Source organism: Serinus canaria, chromosome 1A, assembly GCF_022539315.1.
Source record: "Serinus canaria isolate serCan28SL12 chromosome 1A, serCan2020, whole genome shotgun sequence".
NCBI classification, from domain to species: domain Eukaryota; kingdom Metazoa; phylum Chordata; class Aves; order Passeriformes; family Fringillidae; genus Serinus; species Serinus canaria.
Genome location: NC_066314.1, coordinates 65,949,274 through 65,961,350, shown reverse-complemented (window position 1 = coordinate 65,961,350; position 12,077 = coordinate 65,949,274). Strand labels below are relative to the sequence as shown.

At 45.7% G+C, this 12,077-nt stretch overlaps 1 protein-coding gene across 1 annotated transcript in view; it reads right to left on the bottom strand.

The window, feature by feature from the left end:
* The window catches only part of B4GALNT3 (beta-1,4-N-acetyl-galactosaminyltransferase 3), a 63,675-nt gene extending 57,768 nt beyond the window's left edge, over positions 1–5,907 (bottom strand). The window contains exon 1 of the mRNA XM_050969926.1: positions 5,421–5,907. Coding sequence (XP_050825883.1) covers positions 5,421–5,907 — 487 coding nt within the window. The remainder of the gene's footprint in view (positions 1–5,420) is intronic.
* Positions 5,908–12,077: the final 6,170 nt, after the last annotated feature.

The following is a 12,077-nucleotide window of genomic DNA, read 5'->3' as shown; positions in this document are numbered from 1 at the left end:
AGCACACAAACAGCACACGGAGGCTTCACGGCACAGACATTCCCCTCAGGAGGGCGTGCTTTGAGGGGGATACCTGGGTTAGCAGCTTGCACAGAGAGAAAACACACACTTCAGACACCACACGGCCCCATTTCTCCCACGTGCACTGAGGAACCTTGGGGCAATCAGCTCTGCGGGAGAGCGATACCCTGCGTGCCCAGGCAGGCGGGATGGCGTGTGAGGGATTGCAGGAGCCAGCCCGGGAGCATGGGAATGAACCTGCAGGTGTAGGTGTGCTCCTCAGGGTGTGCGTGCACACAGGCAAGAGGAGGAAGTCGATACATTACATTAAATGTCAAACTTCACCTTTCTGGCAGACACTCTTCTCACACAAATACACTCACATCAATACTCAGGAAACTTGCACTGCTTTGTAGTGGCCTGGATGCCTGAAGGTCAGGGCACACATGGTGCAGGAATAAGAAGCCAATATTCTGGCAAAGCAAAGGGATACTGAAGATGTACATAGTGGGGAGTTGGAAGCCTTGTGTAATATATAAAGTAATTCATGCTTAAGGGGAAATGTATAAAATAAAAATTGTATAAGGAATTTAACATCCAACGAGCCTCTGACCACGAGCAACCTGGAGATAGATCACCACACTGGAATTACAGAACTACTGGTGGCAGCTGGAGAACAATGCCTCCTTCACTAATAAAAGAAGGTGGCCGGCAGGGAGATGGGCTTCCTCCGGAGCCATCAGGGAAAACCATCAGGGAGCCATCAAGGACGATCATCACTTGACAGATATCATCAATCGAGATAACCCAAATCGCCAAGAAACATACATCTGAATACACGACTTCCACTGACATGATCAGCTCCTGCCACTACTCAGGAAACAGCGATTGTCCAACCCTGCACAGTGAAAGAAAAACTTCATACATATGCGGGGTTACAAAAGAAATCAGGGCACCTCTGCCTCAGGCATAAAAAACCGTATAAAAGAGCCCAGCTGGAAACGGCATTGGTGAACACAGGGAGATCCGGTGATAGAGGTCGAGGTCGGATCTGGGTTCACCCAGAGCACATCCCGAGCTCCACGCTGTCTCTTTGGCTGTGGTTTTTTGAGGGCCGTATTTTGGTTGCGAAAATAAATTCTTTCACATTTATTAATTTGCCTTAGTTGTTGTTCATTTATAACATCTTGCCATAAGGACTTCTTTATTTGTACATTTCCATGGTTCTTCTGAACCCGTCCTATTTTCCACTTTAGAGAGTGGGAATGTGCACTCCTGAGTTAGCAAAGCAGCAGTCTGAAACCCTAAACGACACAAACCACTACCACATCCAAGACAGGAAGATAACACACTCCCAGTGCTATTAACTCACAACAATCAAATGTGGAGGAACAGGGACAGGTTGAAGCAGTTAGGAAGGGCAAGTTAAGAAAGGGGCCCCCAACTCCTTGTTCCTACAAGCTGCACCTCCCAGGATTCCAACCTGATCCTGAACACCTTCCCTGTGCCTGGCTCAGTGTGACACACACACCTGCAATAAAAGAAATCAGTGCAAATGATTTACAGACTCCTGAAATACCATGGTCTTTGCAGCAGAAATAAAACAGATTCTGCACAGCAATGGCTGGGAATGACCTCACCTCCCAGTTTCTTCAGGGATGGGGCTGTGTTTCCATCATGCTGACACAAGATTTTAGAGCCAAGGGGGATTGTTGCACATCCTGCCTGCAAACACAGCCCACCGACACCAGCCTCCCTCCCTCAGTCATTCCCTTCTGCACAGGTGGGCAAGATGAGGCACTGCTGGGCATAGAAGAGAAAAACAGAGGGAGCAGGAAATGTTGCCAGGCCCACCACTTCTTCCACCCAAACAGCACTGCAGCAGCTATGGAAGTGGCAGTGTTTTGGGAGGAGGGTTTTTCCCTGAGCAAAGACCTCTCCCTGCCCTGCATTACAGCAGTAAAGGCAGGATGCAGAACTTGCTCTCCAGACCTCTGTGTTTTCTCCCTCCCAAACACCTCATTCACCCTTTAAATAATAAAGTTTCCCCATCTCCATCAGGAGCAAAGTGTGCTGTGTAGCAGCTCATAAAGATGAGGAAAACATTCCTAGTGGAGAGCCCACTCCAGAAAGGTTAGTGCCTGTCAGCAGCAGCAGTAGACTGTCTCCAGCTCTCTGGGTTTCCTGGCAGGGAGGCAGTGTTCTGCCTGTTACAACTTGTTTTGGATGACAACAGGCCACATTCCACGTGAGGAGAGTGTGCCCATCTTCAGCTCACAGCAGGCTGTTTGTTTCTCTTCACTCAGCTGTAAACATGTTCAAGATTCCTATAAACACCTATTGAGCAGCAAACCAGCCAAACATGCTCAATTAAAAAAAAAAAAAGAACCAGAAGGCAAACCCCACAACAACAGAAACACCCTCCTACTCATGAGCAAACAGCCCTGCCAACAAGGCTCCCTGGAAAGAACATGCAAGAATATCACTTAATACACTCACATCACAAGGAAAAATCCAAGTTATTTTCCTTTACCTGACCAACTATTCAATTCAGCATCACCTTCAAAGGAAAGCCATCACTCAAAAGAGCCCATACTACCCTCTGTGCCTGTTCAGCCCATCCCAACCTCCCTGAAAGCTCAACTTTCCCAATCAGCTTTGGCACACAGAAATGCCAAGCCATGGTGTACACCAGGCACGAGTTCTGCACCTCAGGCTGATCCCTCACAACCTTTCACTTGAACATTACAGCAAAGCTTTCCTCAGGCCAGAGACTCTCCCAGCACATGGTGATGAAGCATCAGGAATGCCAATGGATACTGATGATTACAGGATATTCTCCTAAATTCCTCATTCGCTTTTATCCAAAGTTTTTAAGCATAACTTACTCAAACACCCATCCCTGGGTGCTGATCTGCTCTCTCCAGCACACACTGACCTGGGGGGTAAGAGGAAGAGAGCAGCATAAAGCTTAGGAGGATCCACCATGCCTGAAGACTTGCTCTAAGACACAGACTTGAGAGCAGGGATGCCGTGGGGGCATCAGAGGGGCTTGTGCTCCACCTCATGCAGGGCTGAGAGGAAGAGTAATATTTTCTCTGAGGCCTTACAGCTTTGCAAGAGGAAGACTCACTTCTCTGGAAAAACAAACTTGGCTTTCCATACACAGGCTGTACTATAATGTGTTTTAGGGAGGCAAGAAGAAACCCCATTACAGGCACAGGAGATGGAAACAGTGATCTCCTGTTGATCTTTCAAGACCAACAGCTTTTCACCTTTCTGGCATCAATGAAGGAGCCTTTTAGCCTCTTGTCTAGAAAAATTACCCAATAAAGAGCTTTTGTATTTTATCATTAATAACTGGGAAAGCTGTTGCATCAGCTAAGTTGGGGTGGCAGCTCAGTCCCAGAAGTGACTTACAATAGGGCTCCCACCTGGGACATGCAACAGAAAACAATGCAGAAACAAGGCAAAAACTATTCATTGCTTGCAGAGTCACTCTCCCCCTCAGCTTCCCAGGACCCTGACAATAGTCACCACATGGAGTCACAAACACAGCCATCCCTCTCCCCAAAGAAGAAAATATTATTTAGTTTTAACAGCCAAAAGAAAACAAATACTATTTGTTTTTTGCTCGGATTTCTGATTTCTCTTAAAACAAAACAGGCTTTTAGAGGCAGCAGGGCAAGAGGAAGGGTGGGGAAGGTCACAGATTAACCTTCCTCCTGTTAACAGGTTCCAGGATTCTGGCTACAAGGCCAAGAAAACATGACACCAAGTGCCCAGTGTGACCACAGCCCCCTGTGATGCTGAGCCATGAGGAACAGCCTGCCAGAGGATTTTAACCTCCCACCCTTTCCAGCAGCATTTAAATACCTCCTGTTTGCAATGAGCAGACACGTCTCTGGTGGATTTGAGAGAACCTGGAATTTTATATAATTGAACTTTAATATAATGCAATTATTTTGTTCATGTTCTGTTTTGGTTGGTAGTAACTGCAGTCCTCTCACTGTTTCCAGTTTCAGTCTTAAAACAGAATGACTTTTATAACAGAGATGTAAAAATAACCCTGTCTTAAAGCAAAGAGGAACAACCCAATTCACTAAGAATGTTGTTTTCTCCTGCACATCTCTGCTGTCCCCACCTCTCAGCCCATTTCTCCCACCCCCTCCTTCTCTCTCTGCATTGCTGACAGTGAAAGGACCATCAGCTGTGCAACTCCAAACACCCGACTCAGCCCCTCTCTCCTCATAACCACTATTTTAAATACTTCTCAGTTGTTTTCTCCCTTGTTTCTACACAAGCCCTCTGCCCACCTGTACAAATCCTCTCTAAGCATTTTTGGTGGGGTTGTGCCAAAGTGATGTACAGTAAAAGGCATGGTGAGATTGCATGAAAAAGGTAATGCAAAGTAGACTCATAGGGCAATTCATCTTCTCATTCCACCAAGCATAAAAAGAGGATTATTACTAGAGGACTTATCCTAGCCAAAGAAATCAGACCTGTTACCCTGCTGGAACAATAAATAGGCGTTTTTAGCCTTTATATAATGCATAATACAGAACAAATATACGAGCTGAAGTCCTGTAATGGACTTGGTGGGAGTAGACATTCATGGTGCTCCTTGCACAGCTACAGTCCAAAGCTTGAAGACTGAAACCAAGCCTGACTCGTGGGAGTAAAAATTAGGATTATAATAACAATGAGATTAAAAGGACCAATACACTAGAAAGTATCAGTAGTTAAACACTAACATGTAGTTGAACATACTTCAAATTAGATTAGCACCAAGTACCGATACGGATAATAAACAGCAGCAACATCACAGGCTTTTACAAAACCGTGAGCCATCCGAAACTTTTCTATAACTCAAAAAGAGAAGCTCTACAAGCCACGCGACACTGACACAATTTTCCTCTACTTCAGAAAGCAAAGCGCAGCTCGTTGCACTTAGCCTGAGCCCTGCTGTACTCCCCGAAGTTTGGCACGCAGCGAGCCCGTTAGAGGGCGGGCAGGGCGCCTCTCCCGGGTGTGCATCCCCTCCTGCTCCGCAGCCACTTCTCGCACCAAAGCCGCGTTCAAACCATCTCTGGTTCGCACCAAGAGCGAGAGACATCTCAAAGCCGTGGCTCCGGGCTCCATAGCTCCAGCACGGTCAGCTTTGGATAGGTCTCCCGGCAGAGAGGGGGTGAGAGCCAAAAGGCAGGCCAAAAGCAGGGGAGGGAAGCTCCAGCGCCTGGCGGCTCCCGGGGGCCAAAGCCGCGCTCCGACCCTCGCGGCTGCGCTCACCCGCGCTCCCCTCCGGCCTAGAAAGGGGGCACTGCACGGGCTCCCGAAGATCGCGGGGTGCCGGGGCTGAGAAGGACGGGACCCCCCGCTCCCTCCCGTCCCCTCCGGCCCCGCTCCCGGGGATCACTCACTGCGCTCCGGGGCAGCCCCGCCGCCGGCAGCTGCCACCAGCTCCAGGTAGGCGGCCCAGAGCCCGAGGGCGAGCGCGCCCAGGGCCAGCAGCAGCCGCAGCTGCCTCCGGCGCCGCAGCCGCGCCAGCAGCCGGCCCCGCATGGCGCCGCTCAGGGCGCCGGGCCCCCGCCGCCCCGGGCCATGGCTCCGGCCGCACCGCTCCGGCCGCACGACCCCGCCGCTCCCGCCGTGCGCGGCGCGGGGCGGGCCCAGGTGCGCGCAGCGCCCGCCCCCGCGGGCAGCCCCGGCCCCGCGCTGCCGCTGCCACCACCCCCCGCACCTGCCTCCGCCCCGCGGGGCCAGCCCCGGGGCAGCGCTGCCGGAGGGCTCCGCTCCCGCCCTGGCCACTGAAAGCCGCCTCCGTGGCGGTGGCAGCTCCGAACACCCCTCACAGCCGCTCTCCGTGCCCCAGGAGCGTTGGTGTTGGAGTTGTTGGAGTTGGTGCATCCCGCCGGTGAGGATCGGGATGGTAACTCCTCTGCAGGAAGAGAAGTAGAACGAGAGGGGACAATTCAAACTCGCGCTGGTACTACACACAGCTGAATCTATTTAACGTGTCTTTCACCTGGTGCGACAGGTCTATGTAATTAGAAGTGCATTGCTCGGTGAGGAGGAAGAGGGCTGGTGAAGCCTTCAGACCCGCTTTCTGAAGCAGCTGAGCAGATGAGATGTTAAGCATCTGCTAAGGGAGAGGATGTCAGGCTTATAGAAAGACCAGGACCTTCCCTGGGTGAAATTGCTGCTTCATTATATGTCTCAAGCACAATTTTGAAGTGACTTCTTAGAGTCCTTACCATGTTGTTGGTTTCATTCACATCACCAAGCTGTCTTGGAGGTTGCAAACTGCATTCCTCCTCGGTGAAGGAAAACAGGAGTTAACATCTGGCATGTACATCATGTATCTAACTGGGGAGCTAGTCCAGAGCTACCCCTTTCCAAAAAGGGAATGTTGTGATGTAGGTGTTGGATCATTGGTGGCAAGTGTTTTCCTTCACAGCTCCATACCTGCACAGATGCTGTTCCTGTGCTGTGTGGGACCATGAACAGAAACTCTCAGGCTGAAGTTGGTTTTTAAAATTAATGAAATTATGGTACTCTTTTTTTTTTTTTTTCTTGAGACCCCTATTTAGAAGTAGCCTTCTTAAGTGTGAGGCTGTGCAAAAGGATGCTTGCTGTTCTTTAGCTTTAAAAATGTGCCAAAAGCCTTTCAAATGACATTGAGGGACACAGAACAGTGGTGTGAGTCCCAGCAGGGACAGGCTGACACTGGCAGGCTGCTGGCACTTGTTGGGGAGCTGGAGCAGCATCCATAGGCTCAGGCATCAAATGCTGACCACCACATTCCCAGCATCCACGCAGCACCAAGAAACATTGCTATGACCTGTCACACAGCTGGGATGGACCAAGGGACAAGAGGTCTCCTTTATATGAATGTCTCACAAAGGTTTCAGAGCCATCTCCCTTCAGCTCTGTGCTGGAGAGGTTTCTCGTGCTCAGTGAAAGCACAGCCAGAGGGTTTGTACCCCATGGCAAAGCTGAAAAGACTTTTTTCTCAAGTTGGAAACAAACCCATGGTGGGGGAACCTGGTTAGTGCCTCTGTCCTTGGGCTCCCCAGGCTCCCTGGGACAAGGTCCATGGTGCAGCTTTGGAGGATGCAATGGTTGTGTTCCTCCTTCCTACTCCATCTGAGGCCACAGATGCACATCCATCATCCAAGCTTGAATAATAGGGGATAATTCCTCCAGTGTAAACAGAGAGAGCTGCCAATAGCCAGATACCACCAGTACACACACAACTAAAAATGGGAAACTGTGTGCAGTTTAATTATTACAAGGCAGGATTCTCATGAGGGCACGACACTGTTAGAGTTTTTTGGTGGTGTGTTAGTTTGAGGTTTATCCAGCATGAGAAAAATAAACCAAATTTTTACATGTGTTCCAAAAAGGGCAGAAAATACTAAGAAAAGGGTGTAATAAATACAGATCTAAAATTAACTTCATTTACCATTTAAACAATGAGAATTGAATGATGTATTTTTAGCAGAAAGTTTTCTGCATTTCTTAAATGAACAATCTTATGTTTGAAAAATAACTGCACTTTGTTGCATATTAAAATAAGTAATCCCATTTTTCTCTAGTGAACATTGTGCTAAAATGGAGGGAAGGGAAAAGTGAAAGTAAAGGCTAACAGTAGCATTGACAACTTCTAAAGAAACAAATTTCTTTGTGATGGAACTGTGCTGTGATACAGAAAAGCTCTTGTCTCTGGAGAAAAAGCTTAAGGAAATGACTTGATCATGTCTGTTACAATACAGTTACAGCAGAACAGTTCTAAGGAAAAAAATAATCTGAATGTGTAATAAAAAGTGAAGTCATAAACTTCAATAGCTCTGCACTGTACTTAAAAATAAGTTATTTTGGATCACTTATTCATTGCTGGAATAACAGATATTCAGGAATAAGATTCTGGCAGTGATGTTCAAAACCACATAACTGTTTTTATCTCAAGTCTACTAGCAGCCTTATAGTTTCAGATTCTCAGGCATCCCAAGTCACAGGAGTGCATGCCCAGCCCTCCACCTCTCTAATCCTCACTTTGTGCCACGTGGCAGCTCATGCTGGGGTCAGCCCTTCAGGGAGAGGAAAGCAGGTGAGCTGGAGGTGGTGAGACAGGAATAGGGCCCTTGGTGTGTGGAGGTGACTCCAACAGGAGCTGACACTGCCTGATGGACCATCCTTGGATATTGGACATTGCTTCTGGCTTCAGGACACATTTCTCCCAGCCTACCCTGAATACCCACTTCAAAGAAACTGACTCTTTGCCAGAGGAGCCAACAGGAGTCTTTTTTGGCTCTGTTTGATCTGCTGCTTGTTTTCTATTTTGGCTATGCTCCCTCATGATAAAAGCAGCCTTTGATACAAGTGCAGCACTTAATGCACATCTCCTGTTCCTCCTGGCTCACCCCTCTCTAGATACATCTCTGAGCATCTCTGCTTCTTGTTATGTTTTTGCTTCTAGTTATCTAACAACTGTTTCTGTGTTCTGTAAATCACTTTTAGCTCCATGCCAACATTGTTTCTCTGTAGGCTCCCCAAAGGTTCAATTATCTGCCACTTGCTCCTTCCCTTCTTTCTTGTGCAATTTTCAACACTAATTACAAGTCCACACCAAAGATACCTAACTGTCCCTAGACTGCACCACCCTGGTGGCTCCATAATCCTCTTCCTGACCTCAGCTGTGCTCTGAAGCACAAACAATGACTTCATCTCAACATTCTTCATAGAAATGCCTCAAAGGCAGAAGCGTTTCTAAGAGGAATAAGCAGTTTCTGAAGACACAGCTCCCCATTATTTCACTTTTTGGAGCCTCAAGACTTGATTGAGCTCTAAAAGACATTACTAGTAAAGCAATCCCAGAAAAATCCCAGTCAATGCTGCAGTTGAACACCACTGTAAGGGAATCAGTGCAGCCCCACATTTAACAACTTCTCAGCAGAAGGACCTCCTTACTCAGTTAAGTGCTGCTGATACAGGGGGTTGTGCTGCCATGGTCATATGTTACTGGTGCAGTAAGGTAAAAAAATTATAAAAGAAAGGCCTCATAAAATCAGTTTTGCCCTGTTATATCAGTGGCTAGCCTTGTCAAGCCAGCAGTTTGCAAGTTCCCATGTGGAAGCAATCCTGGTATGAACAGTTCATTAATATAACCTATTCCTGGGTGAAAAACAAGTAGCACCTGCATAAACATTAAACCTATCCCTGAGAACCAGTGAAGAAAATATGTAAACAATTTAAGAGGAGAGAGATTTTGATGGACAAGTAAAATACCTTTGACAAACCAAGAAATTGGTAAGAAAGCTCCTAACCAATTGGAGTCCCACACGAGGTCTGTAAAATTGTATAAAAACAAGTTCCATGAATAAAGAAGAGCCTTTTTCCACCATGAAGAAAATGGAGTCTGGTGTGTTTTATTCTATTTTACCAATGGAATTCCACTGCCAGCATTTGTATGGTGTGGCCTGGGTTGGGGTTTGTGATTTCCTCTTGCTGCACACACTGCCGTGATTTTGACTGACAGGATCAGGATCCCATTGCTCTCTTCCAACTTGGCTGTCTGGGTGGAAAGCTTCATTCATGATTGTGTCTTTTTACTGAATAAATAACTCCTTCCTTAGCTCTCAAGTCCCCACTGTCCAGATAAAGTTACATGGAAATTGTTGCCCTTCCTTTTCAGCTGGCAAGAGGTCACATTTTCAAATGAACTTCATCCAGTGCTCTAGGAACACCTCCTGATTGCAAGACCTGCCCAGGAGTTGACCCAAATTGCTTTCTGCACATCAGAACCATCTCTTGATATCTAGAGCACACACTTTCACTTCCTGAAAAAGGTTTTTCTATACTTTAAGCTGAGAACTTTCAAGAGACTTTGCAGGCTTTTGATATTTATCATGATGAAAGACGAATATATATATTTGAGAATTTGGGAAATCCATGTTTTCAGTCTAATCTTGCATAATTTCTTCCTTCCCCAGTCTTAAATATAATAATACTTGGTTTCTATTTTAAGTGACTGTGCTCATCATCCTAACTTTTCAAGAAGTTCCAAAGATGCATCATAGTCACATTATCAGAGACATTACAGACCACAGAGATGAGCAGCATTCCCTGTAGACATCTGTCCACCCAAGCTAGGACTGAAGAGGAAAAGCTGTTGTACTGGATGGTTTAGAAGTGACACCACACTGAGAGAAATGTTTATAGTAAAAGAAAAGCAATTTGATCTCTAAATCAATACAGGAACACTTGGCACATCCCAGACATGCCTCACCAAGGTAAATCCTGAGATTTTCATTAAAATCAAACCCATTTCAAGAGTGAATCCTTTCATGCCTGTGCAGTTAATAATTGTCTTGCGTTAGCATTGAAGCATTTCTGTGTTAAAAGCCCTTCTGGATTTTCTGAATAAACCCAAATAATCTGTATTTACACATCTGTCCCCAGTCCAACAGCATCACAATTCTTAAAATATGCAATTTAGTCAGTGTAAGTGAACAGTCAACCCTATTGAGGGCTCTGTTTTTCAAGCTGTATTTCTAGAGCTTGCTGGAAGGGCAGTCACTCTTCCCCACGTTCAGAGATGCCTTTTCTCCAACAGTTCACTTGGTGCTAAATGGGAGATACCAGAAATCCACTACACTCCTCTCAAACACTTCAGTCACAGCAGAAATGTTTCCTGCCAGTGGGTTAAATGTTGGTTACCTCTGATGGCCTGTTTTGGGCAGTAGGTCCTTAACATTTGATGCAACCTAAGAACCCAAACTTTGCTCTTTTTGTCTAAAGCCCCATAAAGACAGCATGCAAAAGGAATCACTGCAGCTCCCACCCCTCACACTTTCTACACTGTGTCCAAGAATGTTTTGGTGCATAATCCCAGTCTGCAGGCTAAAAAAGGTGTATACTTCTACAGCTAGACTTGCACATTTAAGGAAAACTCTTTAGGGAGTAAAGAGTTACAACTAAAAGCAACTGGAAAATAGAAAAGCAAAATATTGCAGAAAAAACAGAAAGAAAACTGTCCATAACATAATCATGACCTATGATACAACTTTGAATGGGGACAAATAGGACACCTTTATTAAGATTCTGACTTAGCAAGCAAAAACACATTCTAAAACATCAAATTAAATGAGTTTGTGGGCTTTAATTAAAAGTCTGAACAACATCCCTTTGCATGAGTATGAACAGATCTACCAGAACAAAGTACACAGGCACGCTGCTCCCAGCTAGACTCAAAAATACTGATTATCAAAGAATTCCTGGCCTCCACAGAAGCATTTCAATTCCAGAATATCAGGCTGCTCAGAGAGTCCATGCACAGTGGAAAAATGTATTTCTGAAGTGATAATCCTATATACATAATCAATTCAAATATAGCTACTGCATACAAGCATATACTACATTACTGTTTAGACTGATTCTATCACCTATGAGAACTGTTGGTCTGCCTCAGTACAGTCACAACACCAATTCACTTGGGAATTACTGCAGACTGTGATATAGGAAGATCAGGAGAGATTATTTTTATTTTAGTTTTGTTTTGCTTTACCTTGTATAACCTTGCTGTGCAGAGTTAGCTGACATAGCATGTCCCTATAATTAAAGCAACTGCATGAAAACTAAAAAACTCCAACAAATACTGCATATAAAGACATCACAGGTTTGAAGCTAGAAGGAACCACTAAATTATTTCCTGTAAGCTCATGTCATTATGTTTCATTAAGTTCTAATGGGTCAAACCCAGTAATTCATTAAAACAAGTTAATAAAGGTGAAATAATTTTTTGATTTGAAGATACAGATGGAGAATTTGTTACCTCCACACCTAGTTTGTTGTACTAAGGTGAAAAAGCACTATCTCCATGTTAAAAATGTATGCCTTTTTAAATTTACTTAAGGTTCAAGCTACTTCTTGTTACTCAGCATTGCCCTGCTAGGATAGAGAGGCCTGTGGTAGGTTGTTTTTTTTTGTCTTCAAGAGACACATATTAATCTGTCTTCTTAATGCAAGACAAAATGAGCTCTTGCACAACCTTTTCTCTTCCTCTGAATCATCTGTGG